This window comes from Anguilla rostrata, chromosome 3 (genome assembly GCF_018555375.3).
Source record: "Anguilla rostrata isolate EN2019 chromosome 3, ASM1855537v3, whole genome shotgun sequence".
NCBI lineage: Eukaryota > Metazoa > Chordata > Actinopteri > Anguilliformes > Anguillidae > Anguilla > Anguilla rostrata.
The window spans coordinates 22,784,891-22,802,552 of record NC_057935.1 but is presented as its reverse complement, the minus strand read 5'-3'; the positions used below and the strand labels follow the sequence as shown (position 1 = coordinate 22,802,552).

At 42.0% G+C, this 17,662-nt stretch overlaps 1 protein-coding gene across 3 annotated transcripts in view; it reads left to right on the top strand.

Annotated features, from left to right (window-relative positions):
• The first annotated feature begins 3,041 nt into the window (after nt 1-3,041).
• LOC135250496 (ephrin type-A receptor 3-like) overlaps nt 3,042-17,662 on the top strand; it is an 85,421-nt gene continuing 70,800 nt past the window's right edge. For 2 of the 3 annotated variants that reach the window (XM_064326822.1, XM_064326824.1), the window contains exons 1-2: nt 3,043-3,275; nt 12,153-12,217. In XM_064326822.1, the coding sequence (XP_064182892.1) occupies nt 3,191-3,275; nt 12,153-12,217 (150 nt within the window). In that variant the 5' untranslated portion in view covers nt 3,043-3,190. Of the gene's footprint in view, nt 3,276-12,152; nt 12,218-17,662 lie in introns of all 3 variants that reach the window. The other variant, XM_064326823.1, reaches the window with a different exon arrangement.

Genomic DNA, 17,662 nt, shown 5'->3' with positions numbered 1-17,662 from the left:
AAACTGCAACCAAGAGGGTGAAAGTGGTGAGTTGAATGATCGGCTGCAAAAAAGAGAAGCCTTGTGGAGATGTACAAAACTGTTACACAGCTAACCAAGTTATTAAGTGCAATAACCTTATTAATGGAAGATATGTTAACACATATATCCTATGTTGCCATGGAGCAAAAAGAGGCCGATACGAGAGCAACAACAATCATTTTGGTGACACAGTTCATCTAGTGAAACCAGGAAAGGAAACACCAAACGTGAAACAGTACTCTAGTACAGTAAAAAAAAGTGGTGTTACCGAGGTGACAACTGACCAATAGGAATATTTTCACAAGCATTTTCACACCAAAGCAAGAGGGAGTCAATGAAAACACATTACCCTGTGAAGAACCACAAGAGATTCTTCTGACCTTATTCACTAATAATTTTGAAAAATAGTATGCTGAAGTATGCCTGACGTATACTATTTTATACTTCTGAATACTTTAAATATAATTAAAGTTTATATAATTATGCTTCAAGCATGCCGAGTACACTATTTTCACATGGGTCACCTCATTGTATATACCTGACTCATTGTGAACAATGAGTCAGGTATTTGTTTTCAGCCCTTTGCTTCATGAAATACATTTTCTCTATTGGATTAATGTGAACAATTTAATTTAACACAAGGAATTTTGCTGTGTACTTTCATTTAGGATAAAGGGTATACCACAGCTTGAACATCTTGTAAAGCAGACTGAACACCATGTGCATTGCATTATTGTCCCTGGAAGTGGCAGTTTGTCCCTAAAATTTACTTGTTCAGATGGGGGATCGGATGTGAATTGGTAGAGGCAGATGCCACACCTGCAGAGAGAGCTTTCGCTCGCATTTGAACACCCCCCTGGGCCTTCTGGGATTATGCCCAGGTCTGTTGAAAATATTTCATATCACGACAGGGAAAGGAAACTAATTTCAGCATTGGGCATACACCAGCACTCCATTTTATTCAGGAAGTGCCTACTGCAAGTAATCGCTTCTATCGCTGTATGGTACAAGGGGGCAGCTACGTGGATTTCACTGGGGGTGCATCAGTTGGGCCACATTTATAAAATGTTGGTTTGAGCCATATAAAAATGTAAATTTAGATTCAATCTTTATATGGTGTCATCATTTAAATAGAAAAACACATGACTTAATGTGCCAACACAACCATTGTTTAAACTGAAAAAAAGTTGTGCATGGCTAATCCACAGAAGGCAATGCCAGTTAGCATATGTTATGTTATATACACTGCATATACAAACGTTGAGGAGATAGAAGAGTGCTAAAACATATGTTTTCTCCATATGGAACAGAATGCTGTGCCACATAACCCATTTTGTGTGCCTGTTTATTTATTCATTGATATTCCCTGGCATACTTAATTGTTGTTCTTCCAAGGACACAGAGAATGTGAATGTTACATTATATTACAGGTATCTCATGTTTTACATAGTAACCATTTATACAGCTGGATATATTATTGGAGCAACTCTGGTCAAGCAGGGTAAAATGGCAGTGTCCTACTGTGGAATTGCTTGCAACATGTAGGCTACAAGCCCAGATTCCTAACCATCGCACCACACTGTCATTTCATCAATGTGTGCAGCCCAATGCCAATAGCTGAATGTTAAATATGAACATTCCAGATGGGGAATTACTAGCCTTAAATGACAATGAAAGCTATACAGTTCAGTGCAAAATTTTGTCACGGTGTTAGAATGAGTTTAATTAGTTAATGATATTGCTTTTAAAGGAGGCCACAGAGTGTTAGAATACTGGATTGTCCCTCATTCCTGTTACTTCTGAAACACAATTTTGCGCAGTAGCACTGTATAGGTATATGTTTTCAAAATGAATACAAGTTAATTAAGCATAATTCTAGATTTTTGTTTAATTTGATTTATTGATTTATTTTTTTGGTTACAACTTCAAAAATGGTTGTTCATTTTGCAGAATCATAGCTAAATGAAAGTTAACATGGCGCTGCAATGGGTAGCACTGCTGCTTCACAGCAACATTCCGAAGACATGCTGGTTGGGTTAATTGGAGAGTCTAAATTGCCCCTAGGTATGAGTGTGTGAGTGAATAGTGCAGGTGCCCTGTGATGGACTGGCGAACTGTCCAGGGTTTAATCCTGCCTCTCACACTGTGCATGCTGGGATAGGCTTCAGCACCACACACGACCCAAACCAGGAATAAGAAGGTATAAATAATGGATGGATGGACATCTTACATGTTTCATTTAATAAATGGTGCCCTGGCATGCCTATACATTGTTGTACAGCTATATATTCTGTAAGTGTGGATTTGTTTACACTTGCATTTATACCCTGTCATTTGCAAATATGTAAACACAATCGTAAATGAATATGAATAGACATTATAAAAAATACTAATCAAATGATTTTTTTATTATTATTTGGTTCAAAGTGAGTCAACGAAGTTCTTTTTTTTCCAATTCCCACGTATGGCCAGTATCAATCAGTAGCCTACTAGATGAGCCAGACTATGAACGGTAACACCAAATTCTCAGCAAAACTGTTCAGATCAGGTGTGCACACCTTTTGAAGCCTAGCTTTGGAAATGCCCAACGAAAGTTACGTGAATGCAGCCAAATGGAGGGTATATTTGACTGAATCTTGGTCTATATGGCAACAATGTCGTTAAGCGTTAATAATGTAATTGTCTACAAATAATTCCACATTAAACCCTCTTTATCTGATGCATATCGTGCCTCGCCTACTAAAGTATACCATACATGCATGGTTATCTAAGTATGCAAATGCTTAAAATCGTTTTCATAATTTGAAGTTGTTCAGATTACGGTACGATTTAACACGTTCTTAAAATAAAAAAAATAAAATAATTAAAAGTTTTGTACCTGCACCGTCCCTCGTGGAAATAAAGGTGACCTCTTGTGAACTTGAGAGCGTCTGAAAATTAACAATCTGGCCGGTAGGACCCAGCGGAAAAATGGAATCCGTTCGCCGGAGCCAGTCTCTGTGAAGGAGAGAGGGAGAGGGAATGCGCGCAGACTCCTCCTCATCTCCGGTGTCAAACTTGACATCAGTCTCCGAGCCGAGAATGGTAACTTGTGTCGGAATCGGCGATCCCGCATCAGTGGCATGCTTTATGGAGTTATATACCTCTCTTTTCCCTCTGAACCACCGTCATGGACTGCAAACCCTCTGTCCTTTTTCTTATCCTCTTCGCGCTCGTTTGCCAAGGACATCTGACTAACCATCACTCCAATGAAGGTATGATAACGTTTTGAATTAAACGAGCGAGAGGGAGTCCTGTGGTACTTTTTAATCGCTGCTCTGCGTTGCTTAAGGTGGTCCACGGAGCGCTGATGCTGTGGGTGAGCTGTGGGCTGTAGAAGGAACGCAAAAGTGCCGTTAGTTTGTCTCTCTTCTACACTTGATTTAGCATACTAAACCCATGTGTTTATTTCGCGCTCTTCAAACAGTGTGGGGCAAATTACGCTATATGGGGCGCCTGTCCTAAACTGTTATGTGGATTAATTCACAGACTTGCTTTAGTATTTAGAACGCTCATTTAGCGCAAGGGATAGGATTGTTTAATCAGGTCAAACTGTAAGAGGAGCGCGTCCCCGGAAGAATAAAAAAAAGAAAATTAATATATATATTTATAGGCTAATACATTGTCAAGGGGATTGTTTTATGATTATCGTCAATTACATTTAGTACGACGGCTATTTACCTAGTTCACACTTTTGAGCAATTATTGTCGACCATTCTTGCATTTATGGTGAAACTATTAGACATTAGTGGAATAACGAAGAGACAATGTAGGCTATGTTTAGCAATGCGAACGATGGTAACGAAATACTCTAACATTTTTCGGTCTTGGTTTATCCTAAATGGACACTATAGGTTTTATTTTTCAGTTTATTTTTGTGACGAATTTGAGTTCAATTTTAAAGAATCTATGTATGTAACAGCGTCACATTTATATCGCTGTGTTTAATTTTTCATTTTCAAGTTTGAGGGCTATACTTAACTTCAAAATCATCCGTCATTTTCTGCGTTGAGATGCGCTGCGCGGTATGCGAATACACAGTGAACTAGATGTCAGCCGTTATCTTCTCTATTAATTGAATCCTGTTGCGGGTACATGTTATCATTCTGTTCAAACAGTGTGAGGTTAAGCACCCCTTTCTAGAGATTATAGCGCAGGTACCGGGTATTATAAACGCAATAAAGGCGCAATGTAGGCAATGTAGGCTATTGAACTATTAACTATTAACAAATGTAAACACTTTTACATTTTATATCCCCCAAAACGTATATTGTAATTAACTGAACTTATGACTGAAGATTAAGGAGTGCGGTTGTATTGAACACAGGACCTGGGTACTGAGGACTTCTACCTTCCAATGCATCTCCCTTGCTTTCTTCTGCAGACGTATATATACGCAGTCAGTATTCTAATTGCTTTTTACATACTCAGCACACACTCTGGGGCTTTGTGAGCCTCGTTGTAGTACAAAAGACACAATTTAGTTGTGATAATTTGCATGTCATATTAAGAATGTTCACTGTTTGAAATTAACGTATGAAGCAAACTTAGATAGTAGCCTAGATCAAACGTGTCAAACTTTGATCAACAAAATATATTTATTTATTTATGTATTCACTTTTGTAATTCCACCTCTATTGTCTTAAAATAAACGTATGGAGTCTGTTTGTACCTCCGTTTCTCTGGACATTTTTCATTTTACGCAATTTTCACAATGGCCAAATGTTGAAATCCCAGTAAAAACTCCGCGAATAAATTACATTTGTGAATTGAGAACAAGAGAGTAGCATAGCCTTTGCCTGTGACTCCTCCAAAAAGAAGAGCATTTTGCGCCAATATGTTGATAGAGAAAGTTGGAAATTAGTAGGCCTATGGATGCACTGGGTGCTTTGATATGGGCGTTGACAAAGGTGGTAAAATATGAGAATTGTGAAACTGGAAATAGCATGCGTATATGACGTTATTAGCTAACTATTACAGTGATCATTAAAAGTATCCCAATCGTGTAAGTTAGGCCTGCTATAGCGATTCTGCCCCCACAAGCACTGAATATAAATTTAAGCTTTAATGCTGTGTAGGTGTAACTGGTCCTTTTATATTTGTTGTCGCATTCTTCATTCGTGGCTTTTGGCGCTTACTGTGTGCTTTGAAAATTTAAATGTGTAAAGTCATATCTCAGTTGTATTGTATTGATATCAGGTTGACATCAACGAATAAAACATTTTCAAATAAATTTTAAATAAGTTTACTTCAAATTTGTTCAGCTTTTGCTTGAACCCAGTTTGCCTTGACAACATACGTGAGAAATAAAACAAATCGCCTTTTCACTCAACTACTATATACATAGCATATTGGCTAATTACTGTACACGAACCGTGTTGTATACAGGCCTCAAGTTTAGGAGATATAGTATTATGTGGTTTGATAACATTGAAAGTCCAAATATATATTTTGAGTACATGTTCAAGTTTTACGTAATGTATCTAAAGTAGACGCGGTTGGCTATCTGGATTTTTAAAAGATTCATTATTTCAACGGGATTCATTATTTGCACACACACACACGCGTGCTTCTCCTAAAGCCTGGTGAGGCGTCTCTGTTTGTACAGCAAAACACATAGTCCTCGTGTACATTCATCCTACATCGTATAGGCCTACATACATAACTATTTTAGAATTGAATAAGCAAGGCAACTCCACGAGGAATATAATCCCATAATCTAAATAAAACGAATCCAATGGAATTGAGTCATGCATGCACACACGCCTGTATACACGCTCGCACACATGCAGACACAAACACATAATTGCATAGCAATAGGAATCCTGAGCCTGAAGACCAAAATGTTTTACCGAAGATTAGGCTACTTGGCATATTAAAAAAAAGAATGCTTTATTATATTTCACGTGGAAATTAAATTCCATTGAAAATATACCAATACGTGCCATATTCATTCTGTTTATTAATTTATTTATTTCGTTATTCCTTCTTAGTGAACAAGGTCTAGTCGATTCACCAGCAAGTGTCAGTGTGGAGCCGCCGTCGTTGAAATGTTGAATGAAAGGGATCATTTTTCGGGCCTTGTTTTGACAGCCACAGTCAGCAAAAGGGCCTGCGTATGGAAAAACAAAAAACATAAAAACAAAACAAATCAAGCTGAGTTTGAATAATGTAGCCTATACATTGTATTAACATGAGATATATAAATTATGAACAATCATTGTCCATAACATGATTTGTGATTTGGAGCTGGGGTTCACTTTCTTTGTCAATGTAGACTAAATTCCTCTTTAATTGCGTTATGACTCTATGGAATCACAATAGGGTAATTTTGCCCTTCTTTATTTTTTAAAGAAAGATTTAAGTTTGAAAAACATAGGTCTTATGAATTTGATGTTTTGATAATGAAAAAAAATAAAACGGCCATTAACTGTATTACCATTTTACAAAAAATGTAGGTCTATTAAATAAATCACTCTGCTGTGATATCCTGAGGTTATGCAAAACAACAGACCATGCTTCATGTTCCCAAAGGACAGCACACATAGTTTCACTAGCTGACACCTCAAACTTAATTTAAGAAAAAAAAAAAGTATTTATTTCTTTCATTATTTTTTTAAATAGATTTCACGGGGTGGGGGGCCACACACACACACACACACACACACGCACAATTCTCAGAATTGTACATCCATCGTTTATTTCATACATATTCAACATTTTTGGTATTAATTCATATTTTTTTGATATTACAGAATCAATTGTCCACTGTCAGAGAGTGCCAATGGCTGTATCTGGCATTCAGACACTCACAGTGCCCTGAACGGTAGAGTGCAGATGGGCAAATGGCTGCTGTCGATGGCGGAGGCGGGGCCGTGCATAGACTCTCTCAAGGGCCGGGGCTGAGACATAAAAAGGCCATTCTCAGTGTCGCTCTGCGAACGGGCACAAGCCAAACCAAAGCCTCTGCCAAGCACCACAGTCTAGGGCCCACGGGCAAGAGAGGCAGTGTTTGTATGCTTAGAGTTACGCAGTGAAGCAGAACATTACTTTCTTAAAGTAGTGATTGATAGTGACAATTTTATGTTTGGGTCATTTACCCCTCTTGGGTTAAAAAAATAAAGGTCGGGGAGGCGGAAGAAACTAGACCCCAACTCCAAATCCCCCCTCCAGACATGCAAATATAAGTATCCAGATATACGGACTGTCTGATGCATGCTACAGCCTTTATTCTGACTCTGAAACCCATGAAGGTTCCTGCATTAAGTCGATATGATGATGGTGGAGGAAATCAGGCTATCGGATGCACGGCGCGGTCTCCATTCTGGCTCTAGACCTCATTATTTAGCTGCATTTTCATCCGTGGCGTTGCGGCTTGTTCTGTGTGTGTCGAGGAGCGCTGGGCTCGCAGAGGGGAAGGGCAATATTTTGTGAGCGATGATCCCGTTCAGCAGCCTAAATGTGTACTTACACATGCCTTGGCATTACAAATAGCCCCGTGTCAGCTGGCAGGGCCTCCAAGCCATCAGTCTTGCAGCGTGCGGCGCTTCTTGGTGGCGGTACCGTAGCTGATGGACTGAGACTTCCTGTGTATTCAGGACAGCTGAGAAACTAGACACGTCAGACACTGTGGGACTGAACTGAATAATGCATGTGATGTAGGTGCATACATCATTGCCGCCATACTGGGCAAAATAGGTAGGTGGTTTAGGATTTAACCTTCTGTGTGTATATGTTCACTTGTGCTCTAATACTAGTTCATTTTATGCTTGATTAAAAAAAAAAAAAAAACTTTATATTCCTATTTTGAAATGCTCAGTAAATGCCTGTAATCTTTATGCCGTCGCTGTCTGTCCTACAGGGCACTTGCTGTAAAATGCATTCAGTCTCTTACCACTTCTGTTCACTCTGCAGTCCTCTAGAGTCGCACACTGTTGTGAACAGGGCTTGCACAACTTACACGGCCAGTGCAAGCAGACTGTAAGTGCCCAATCAATGAGGAGTCACTTCTGCACCATGAAGTGGTGAACCCTCCCACTCTGGGTGATGGGACTCCATGGCCACAGTTGGCACTGGCTTTGTCAGGATTCGATCTGGACAATTATGTGTCAATCCACTGATAGTCAGAACTATTAGGAGCCCAAAATATGCAGTTTTCCTCTGTACCCAGCTTGGGAACATGGCAGTGACTGAAATGACAGCACTAATTAAAATAGCAAGTAAAGCAAGTAGATGTTTTCAATAAATAAGTATTTCATGCCAAGATTTTTTAAATTAGTTTTTATTTTAAATTAATTAGTTCAAACTTAATTAAAAATAGTATATTTTTATGATTTCTCATTTGAAATATCTATCCAGAAACATGTTTTAGTTTCTTGATTTTAATCTCAAATATCATTCATACACTTTTTTGTCATACACAAACAACTATTCTCTACTCTACACATCGAGCCAGTCAGAAATAAATTAATAGAATATTATCTTTGAACTTGCTGAAATGATCAGTTCAAACCAAAAAAAATCTTACATGAATTTTATGTAATCAAGTTCAACTTATCTTCAAACATTAATTAGGACCAATTGATTCATGTAGCAGTTGGTGACTGTACTTTTGCTAAAATCTGGAATTGTTTAAAAATATTTATAATCTATGATTCCCAGCAAAGTGTTACTTTAAATTACCAAAAATAAAAATGCACCAGATAAGAGGTTTATTTGCATTAAAATGAATCTCTTTTGCCATTTCCCCCCATGCCCTTCTATTATTTACACTTTTTAAAAAATGCTTTGTAAAACAAAACAGCTTACTGTGCAGTAGTCTACAGAGCGTACAGATAATTATTATTGAAGGATAACATAAATAATGGTATTTATTTTTAATAAATAAAGCTTATGTATATACTTTTGACCAGATAGATTTGCTTTGATATACCCTCCCATTACAAATCATGCATATGGAATTTCATAGTTGCAATACCATGAGTGCAGGGCCGATGTGCTCTTCCTCCTTAGTGCTAAGAGCTGGTCCAGCAGTCACTCGGGGCCCAGTCCAGGTTTCTTTGTACCAGCACCACATCTCTGGGCAGAGACATCAAAAACACCCAGGAGGGATGCTTTCTCTTTTGGGAAAGAAGTCACTTTCTAAGGGTTTTTTAAATGAAAAAGTTTGCCTCATGCTATGAAGCAAGAGAAAACTGGATGTCCAAATCGTGCTTCACAGTTCAGTCCAATTTTCATGCGCTGGTATTCAATTTCAGAATTGCTTCTGAAAGTGTTCTTATTTTTTGAACTGGTGTTTACTGTTAGTAAGCTAGTTTTTTTTTTTTTTGTTGTTGTTGTTCTTTTAATTATTCATTTTATTTATTTATTTTTTCCCCCAGTGGTATCGAAGCCTTTGATTGAGGAGCCTCCCTGATTAAAGCGAAGCACCGCCCACTGGGGGGTGCTGTGATTTATCACTGAGACCGATGTCCGCCGGCTGCTCGCGGTAGCGGCTTTACATGATTGTTTCTCCTCATATCGATTCACCTGCTTTCGCCTCATGCTCTCCGGTCCCAGAGGCAGGCCGTCAGATTCCTATTAATAATTTTATTTGCCTTATAGTGCAGTGTGTCGGGAGATCAGCGAGATCTCCCAGATGCCATTCCCCTCAGTAGAGAAGTAAACACTCACTGCTGCTGTTGGGTAATTCACTTCCCTGATATAGCTGTCTTATTGTTTGCTCTCAAACTGTAGATGGGCTGACTTGGCCTCTGCTCGCTCAGAAACCAAAATTGCAACCAATGGTAGAGGTGAATTGCTGCAGTTTAAATGATAGCTTTAGAGTGAGTGGAAATGTTTCCACTGCTTGTGACCTGGTTGGTGTTTATCAAACTTTCAATTGTGTTTGAGAACCTCACTGGAACTGCAGCCTTCTCTGTGCCATTCTGTTTCATTTTGACATGGGACCCGATTGACTTGATTAAACTTCAGCTTCTGCATGTTGAACTTTTAATGCGTACTCATCTAAATTTAAAACACCATTTAACGGTTCTGCTGCACTTACGGCAGGACCATCAAAGAGGATTGCCAGTCACTAAATAATAACAATAACTCCTTTACAACCGGCAGTATAAAAACCTATTGATTTATCCGTACATGCAGTACAGTGAAGTACTTAAAATAGTTGAATTATAGCTGAAGGGACTGCTGGGTGGCTTGTCCTGTTGAGGCACCATTTCTTTGCGTGTGGAACCAAGCCAGTGCCGACTGTGATTGGCAGCCCTGCAGTGTGAGTGGCTGTAGCATTGTCCACCAATGAGAGGGTTTCAGTCAGCGGAGATGACAGAGTTTCATCGTGCACCAGCAACCCTCGCTTCTCAATCAGGCACCCTCTGCACGTGAAACGTCTTCCCTTGACGCACGTCTGTGCGAGCGCGACTTGTGAACTGCGGTGTGATAAAAAAGCGTCAGCTGACATCACATGCTTCAGAGGAGAGACTGCGATGAGCTTTTCAGCCTGGGCGTGATGGGGAATTCCAAATTACCGAGCAGAAAGAGGCAAAAAGCTTAAAAGAAGTATGACTCTCATTTATTATTCATTTTATTCATATGTTTGGCTCTGTGTTGCTGGGAGGGGTTGGAATTGTAAGAAAGGGCTTCTCTCCCACTGCTCTTTCCTGTAACTGGTATAAGCATGACCAGATTGACACTTTGATGCGAGATAGTTCTGCCCAGCCTCGAGGGATGCACTTTTCAAATCCAAACCAATGATCATGTACTTCTTCTGATGAATCATGGTCTCATGCATGGGCCGCTCAAATTGGAAGCTGCGACTGAAGCAATAAAATTATCTGGTGGTACAACAGTAAATTCACATTATGAACAAAACTAAAGCTGGCTATAAAATCACAGGAGCCAATCACACTGCTGACTTTCGAGTCAGTCACAGGGACTGAAACTTCCCTTTCCACATGCTCTGGAGATGGAGTGCCTGGGACTAAAACAACTGCTCCTGTTACCTTGCAAAGCCCAGGAGGCCTGCAGGACCTTGGACAGCAGCAGCCTCACACACAGACCTGCACACCTGAGGTTAATTAGCAGTCAGCTCAGGTGTTTCTGCTATCATTCCTAAGGGCTACTATAAAGGTACACCGGCTATGGCCTTTTGGGAGAACAAAGAACAAAGCTACTGCAAGTTAGGACTTAAATGCCAAGCCCTCAAGAGCCCCTAGGTTTATTTAAAAAGAAAAGGCACTATTTAAATGGAAAGGAATGGTTTAAAAGTTTGCAGCATTGGACTAATTATAATTCAGCAATTAAACAATCAACATAAAAGTTTGTCCCTGAAAGTTTTGCCGGATCAGCATAGTGTACCACTCTAAGAAAATCAAAGTAGTCAATGTCTCGCATTAGATGTCAGGATAGCAAACAAACACAGTGTAAATTCTGAATTTTGCTATGATGGTAATTGTTTGTGAACAATTGATTTTGACTTGCTGTCAAGAGAGGCTATCACTTTAGGCAACGGCATGCAACAATTGGCTTGTATATCTATTCTTGCAACCTGAAGGTTGTATGTTCCAATCCCAGAGAGGGCAGTGATGTTTCAACCTTGAGACCTTGAGTTAGCTTTATTCCAGTTCATATCTCACATTACACACATACACATATTCATTTATAAAATATAAATACATTTCCTAAATGTAAGCAATAGACGTCACACTAGGTAAGGGCATGTGCTTAGAATGAATGAAAAAATTAAATACCAGATTTGCACCTCTGGAAAGCCCATCTATGATTATCACACTGATATCATTACAGGGAGTTCAAGCCTGTATTAAAAGGGTGAAGTGCTACTAAAATAGCCTTGCCGTATTTCCCTCAGTTGACTTGCATTTTATTTTATTTGATCTTGTTTGTGATCTTGTTTGTTATTTTTAATCTGTTGCAAAGGATCGGTCATAGCAGTTGAGCAAATAATCGTCCACTTTTGTTTAGCAGTGTAGACTAATAAATAGCCGGCAGCTGGATAAATGCTGGTTTGGATGAAGAAGAGCAGAGGGAACAGAGGTTAATGTGACCACTTCTATCTCTTCCCCTCTCTCTCACAGTTAACCTGCTTGATTCCAAAGCAAGCCAGGGGGAGCTGGGGTGGATCTCCTACCCGTCACATGGGGTGAGTTTGTCAGGTGCTCTCAGACTGTGCCTGTCTGTCTGTCTGTCTTACACAAGTGTTATGTATTCAGAGCATGCTACTTTTCAGTAACTTCAGTAACAGACCAATCACTGAGCACGTTATGTTGGGTGCAACAATCAAGACATGTTTTATTGTGTGAATTTAAGGACTTGGCAGAGTGAAGCTACATTGAACTGAGCTGTAGCGTCACCTTTCCTCACCTTTTATGGACTGAAATTGTGTGAGCGAGAGACAGAGAGACAAAGGGAGAGAGAGGGGGTGGTAAGGGGGTGGTGAGTGAGATTTTTTTCATTTTTTCATGTGAGGTTTGAAATAATAAGAAATAAGTAATATAATCTCTTGGAAGCCAACGTGCCTGGAAATTCCCAAATTCCCTGTCTGGAATACCATAATTTAATGCTGTGAGACAAAATAGGCAATTAGGTAGAGACCCACAACTCACATGCTATTTTTGCAGGCTGACTGTAATCAATGGGCACTATAGACTAGTCATATCAGAAAAGGAGAGCCAAGCATCTCAGAATGGTGATCAAAACCTCAACAGATGGGGCTCATAAATGGGGATTAGCACTTTGCAAGACCAGAGTGGGGAAAATGTCTTATGGTTTCCCTCTCATTAAAAAGGCTGTACAGTTGCATGCTGTGAATGTGTTGGGCATATGATGTGGAATGCATGACCAATTTCGACATCAGTATTTTGTCTGTGTGTTTTTATTATTTTTTGTGATTTTATCCTGAACTAGTAAAATAATTTGCTTTTGAAAACTTTCAGATTATTCTGAGATTCCTTTTGTAATCGCATTCATAATTACTCTTAATTAACATGTTCAGTTAAATAAGCATAATTATTATTGGCTAATACAGGCTTTTAGGCTTATTTATGTATTTATCTATTTATTTATTTTATTGTATTTCATTCTTTTTAAGCCACCCTGGGAATATATATGAACTTTGTAATGTTCAAAGTTGCTGCCAAAAACCTCATGTTTAAGAAATGTGCGGTTGGTTTTCCTGTGGAGCTGCTGTAATATGGAAATTTTTACTCACAAAATGCCTGTTTATGTCAAACAGCGGTACATTGTCCAAAGATGTGCATGTTCCTTATTTGCCTAAACTATATAAAGAAATAATATTGGTGAAAGTAGAAGTTCCTTTTAATAATCTTAAAATTTCAGGTACCAGTATTTCAGTAATTTCAGAAGTCTTTTTGGTTTTATAGACTCTTTTCCTGGATGAAGTCTATAATGTGAGAATGGGAAACAAACACGTTAGCTTGTTATAACAGGGAATTATAGCTGAAATGTGTGCCTGTATGTGCACTGTGGTGAAGCTACAACAGATCTCATTCATTTGCAATATCAATTAGACGTGGGTTGTAATTTTATCACGTGTCTTTATGAAACCAAAACTGATCTTGAGTAGTTCACTGTTGCCAGGAAATACATTATTTGACAGAATTTCCCAGCTGGCCTGCTTTCAGCGAGCGTACAAATACAGTGTTATTGGACGAGAGCCTTTAACCAACTGTTGATTTTTATAATTCCATCAATGTAGCCTTTCCTTGCTCGGGGGGCTCACTGTTCCTGTAAAGTGATAGCTCAAACAAAATTAAAGTCACCCACAGATGTGGATGTGAGATATTCCGTTACTGGACTAGGAAGTAAAGTTTCATCCAGAGACTTCTGGGTTTTGCGGGCCAAAGTGACCCACTGGCCTACATTATAACGTGAAGAGGGTCCAGTATCCGCCCACAAGCCCTGCCACATGACACCCGTCATTTACAGATTGTCCTGTTTGCCTCTTCCTTTTGTCTTGCTAGACAATTCCTGATTACCTTTCCTTTTTGGAAGCGTAGCGGTGTTTGTTCTGGTCAAATTCCCACAAATTCAACTATGTCTTGTCACCAGATGATTCAACTTAAATCTAATTGGCTATACAAAATCATTTGAGTATCCTGCCCGCTTTTCTTCATGGCAACAGAATTAAGTTCTTACCTATTATATTACAATACATTACAATGACCTGGCAGATGCACTTATCCGGAGTGACTCACAGTAGTGGAGAACATCCGTTTTACTCTAATGAGTACAAAATACTATTATACTGACTGACATGGTCAGAAAAAGGTAAAATGATGGCTTGATGATTATATAATATGGTGGCTTGTTTCGGTACAATTCCAGTGGCATCAAGTTTTATTTTCAGACTATTTAACTTTGGAAATTGTGCATATTTACCATTGCATTAATGACTTGTTATGCGATTGGTACAGCCAACTAAATTCAAGACCTGCCTATTTTTCCTGCCTAGTTTTCCTTTTGCCAATAACAATATCAAGTGGGATTCATAATGGTAAACTACAGATAATTATTTAAGAATATCCCCAGGGTCCCCATAAGTGAAAATCTATGTAAGTGTTCAACGATTGTTTAAGTTGCCAAGTGAGAGAAAGAAACCACACACCCACAAACACACACACACAATCATGCACACTCGCAAGCACACACACTCCCACACACACACACACACATTCTATTTAAAAACTGCAGGCGATTTTACAAGTTATTGATGTGATATTTACGATAATATATGTAAATGAATAATCATGTTAACATTTATAGGGCATTTAATCTTGTTGCTGCGGTGGTTTGTCCTGTATTTTTCATAATGTATTTTAAACAAACGTTACCTTTGGTTATAATGAAAGAAGTGGCACAACATTTTTCATCAAATTTAGGGGCTGTCAACCTCATGATGATGGGAATAAAAAAAACCCAAAAAATATAATTCCCTCTTACTGTAGCTCTCTTACTCTGCATCCAATACTCTATTTAAAGGCAAAACTGTGACGGTACGGGTGCTGGGACCCAGGCGCAGAGTGAAAAAAAAACACGAAACTCAAAAGGGAGAAAATTAACAAAGACTTTACTTACAACAGGTGAACAAACAGGGAACAGACAAGGCCACAATGGGCTAAAACACAAACTCAAAAAATAATCTAATGAAACAGAAAACAGGAACTCAAAAACACAGACAGGGCAGAACACGGGAAGGCAGAGCACAAGGGAAGGTCAGAAACACAAGTCAGGAACAAAATACAGGCAGGTACAAACGGTTTGTAACAAATAGAATTCAGGAACAAACACAACTCGGGGACAAACACAAGTCAGAACAAACGCAGGCAGGTAAATATGGTTTGCAAACAGAGATAGGAAACAAACACAAGGAACCAGCACCCGAGTCAAGGGAACAGAGAACTTAAATAGACAGGGGTAACAAGACACAGGTGAACTCAAAAAACAATCAAACCAGAAGGAGGGGATAAGACACAGGTGGGAACAATGATGGGATAACGAGACAATTGAAACAATCATACAATTAACAGGAGGGGAGCAGGACACAAAACAGAAGTGCCGCCATCTGGCGGCCCAACAAGGAAACACAGACAGGAACACAGGACCATGACAGTACCCCCCCCCCCAAGGGACGGCTCCTGACGTCCCAGGAGGCCGACCCGGGGAGGGAGTCAACAGAGGGTGGGGCTGGAGACCGGATTCGGGACTGGACAAGACAAGAACAGGGACAGGGACAGAACACAGGAACAAGACTCTGGACCGGACTCTGACGAGGGAACAGGACTCAGACAGGAACAGGGACTGGACACAGAACTGGGGCAGGAACAGGACAGGAACGGAACAAGACAAGACTAGGGGCTGGACTGGACAGGAACGGAACAAGACAAGACTCGGGGCTGGACTGGACAGGAACGGAACAAGACAAGACTCGGGGCTGGACTGGACAGGAACGGAACAAGACAAGACTCGGGGCTGGAGTGGACAGGAACGGAACAAGACAAGACTCGGGGCTGGAGTGGACAGGAAGGGATCTCGGGGCTGGAGAGGGACTCGAGGCTGGAGAGGGACTCGGGGCTGGAGAGGGACTCGGGGCTGGAGAGGGACTCGGGGCTGGAAACAGGACTGGACAGGAACAGGACTGGACACAGGACTCAGGGCAGAAACAGGACTGGACAGGAACAGGACGGGACTCAGGACTAGAACGGGACGCAGGACTCGGACTGACTCAGACGGGGAGCAGGACTCGGGACTGGGCAGGACCTGGGAAACACGGGAGACTCAGGGCTGGGCAGAACCCGGGCGACACGGGAATTCGGGGCCCGCACATCGGGCGACACGGGGGAAACTCAGGGCCCGCACATCGGGCACACGGGAACTGAAGGCCCGCACATCGGGCGACAGGGAAACTCAGGCCCACATCCAGCAATGGGAAAACTCAGGGCCCGCACATCGGCACACGGGAAATTGGGGCCCGACTCTGGGCGACAGGGGGAAATTCAGGGCCCGCCTCCGGCGACACGGGAAATTCAGGGCCCGCCCCTCCGAGCGACACGGGAAATTCAGGGCCCGACTCCGGGCGACACGGGAATTCAGGCCCCACTCCGGGGGCGACAGGAAATTCAGGGCCCGCACTCGGCGACACGGGGGACTCAGGAAACCAGGGGGACTCAGGAAACCAGGGGGACCCCAGGAAACCAGGGGGAGTGGACAAAGACCGGGAGGGACGACCACTGGGGGGGGACGGACTCCGGGGAAGAGACGATCACTGGGGGAAGGACCGACAACGGGAGAGACGACCACTGGGGGACCCACGGACCGGGGAGGAACGACCACTGGGGGAAGGACAGACTCCGGGGAAGGGGCACCACTGGGGAGGACAGACTCCGGGGAAGAGGCGACCACTGGGGGAAGGGGACGACACCGGGGAGGACGATCACTGGGGAAGGACGGAACCCCGGGGAAGCACGAACCCCTAGGGCAAGGGTGGACACTGGGGAGCGGACACAGGAAAGAACGGACACTGGGGGCGCGAGAACACTAGGGGGAGACGAACGCCAGGGGAGCACGAACGCCAGGGGGCAAGGAGGGACACTAGGAGAGCAAGAACACTGGGGGAAGAACGGACACTGGGGGCGCGAGAACACTGGGGGAGGCACGAACGCTGGGGGAGCACGAACGCCAGGGGGAAAGAGTAGACACTAGGGAGAGCAAGAACACTAGGGGAAGAACGGACACTGGGGCGCGAGAACACTGGGGGAGCACGAACGCTAGGGGGCCAAGGCAGGGGGCTTAGCCTGCGGGGCGGCCAGAGCAGTCAAGGCGGCCTGCGGGACAACAGATGGGACCGTTGTCCTCTCCGGGGCTCGGGACGGCTTGGAGGCTCTCGGAAGCTCTGGACGGCTCCGGAGGCCCCCCCGGGACTCGAGGCGGCTGCGAGGCTCCCTGGGGCTTGAGGCGGCCCGGAGGCCTCCCGGGGCTCGAGGCACAAGTACACCCAAACTTGGGTGTAGCAGGCGGCCTCCCGGAAGGGTCAGAGCAGGCGAGGCCTCCGGGGCTGGAGGCGGCTCTG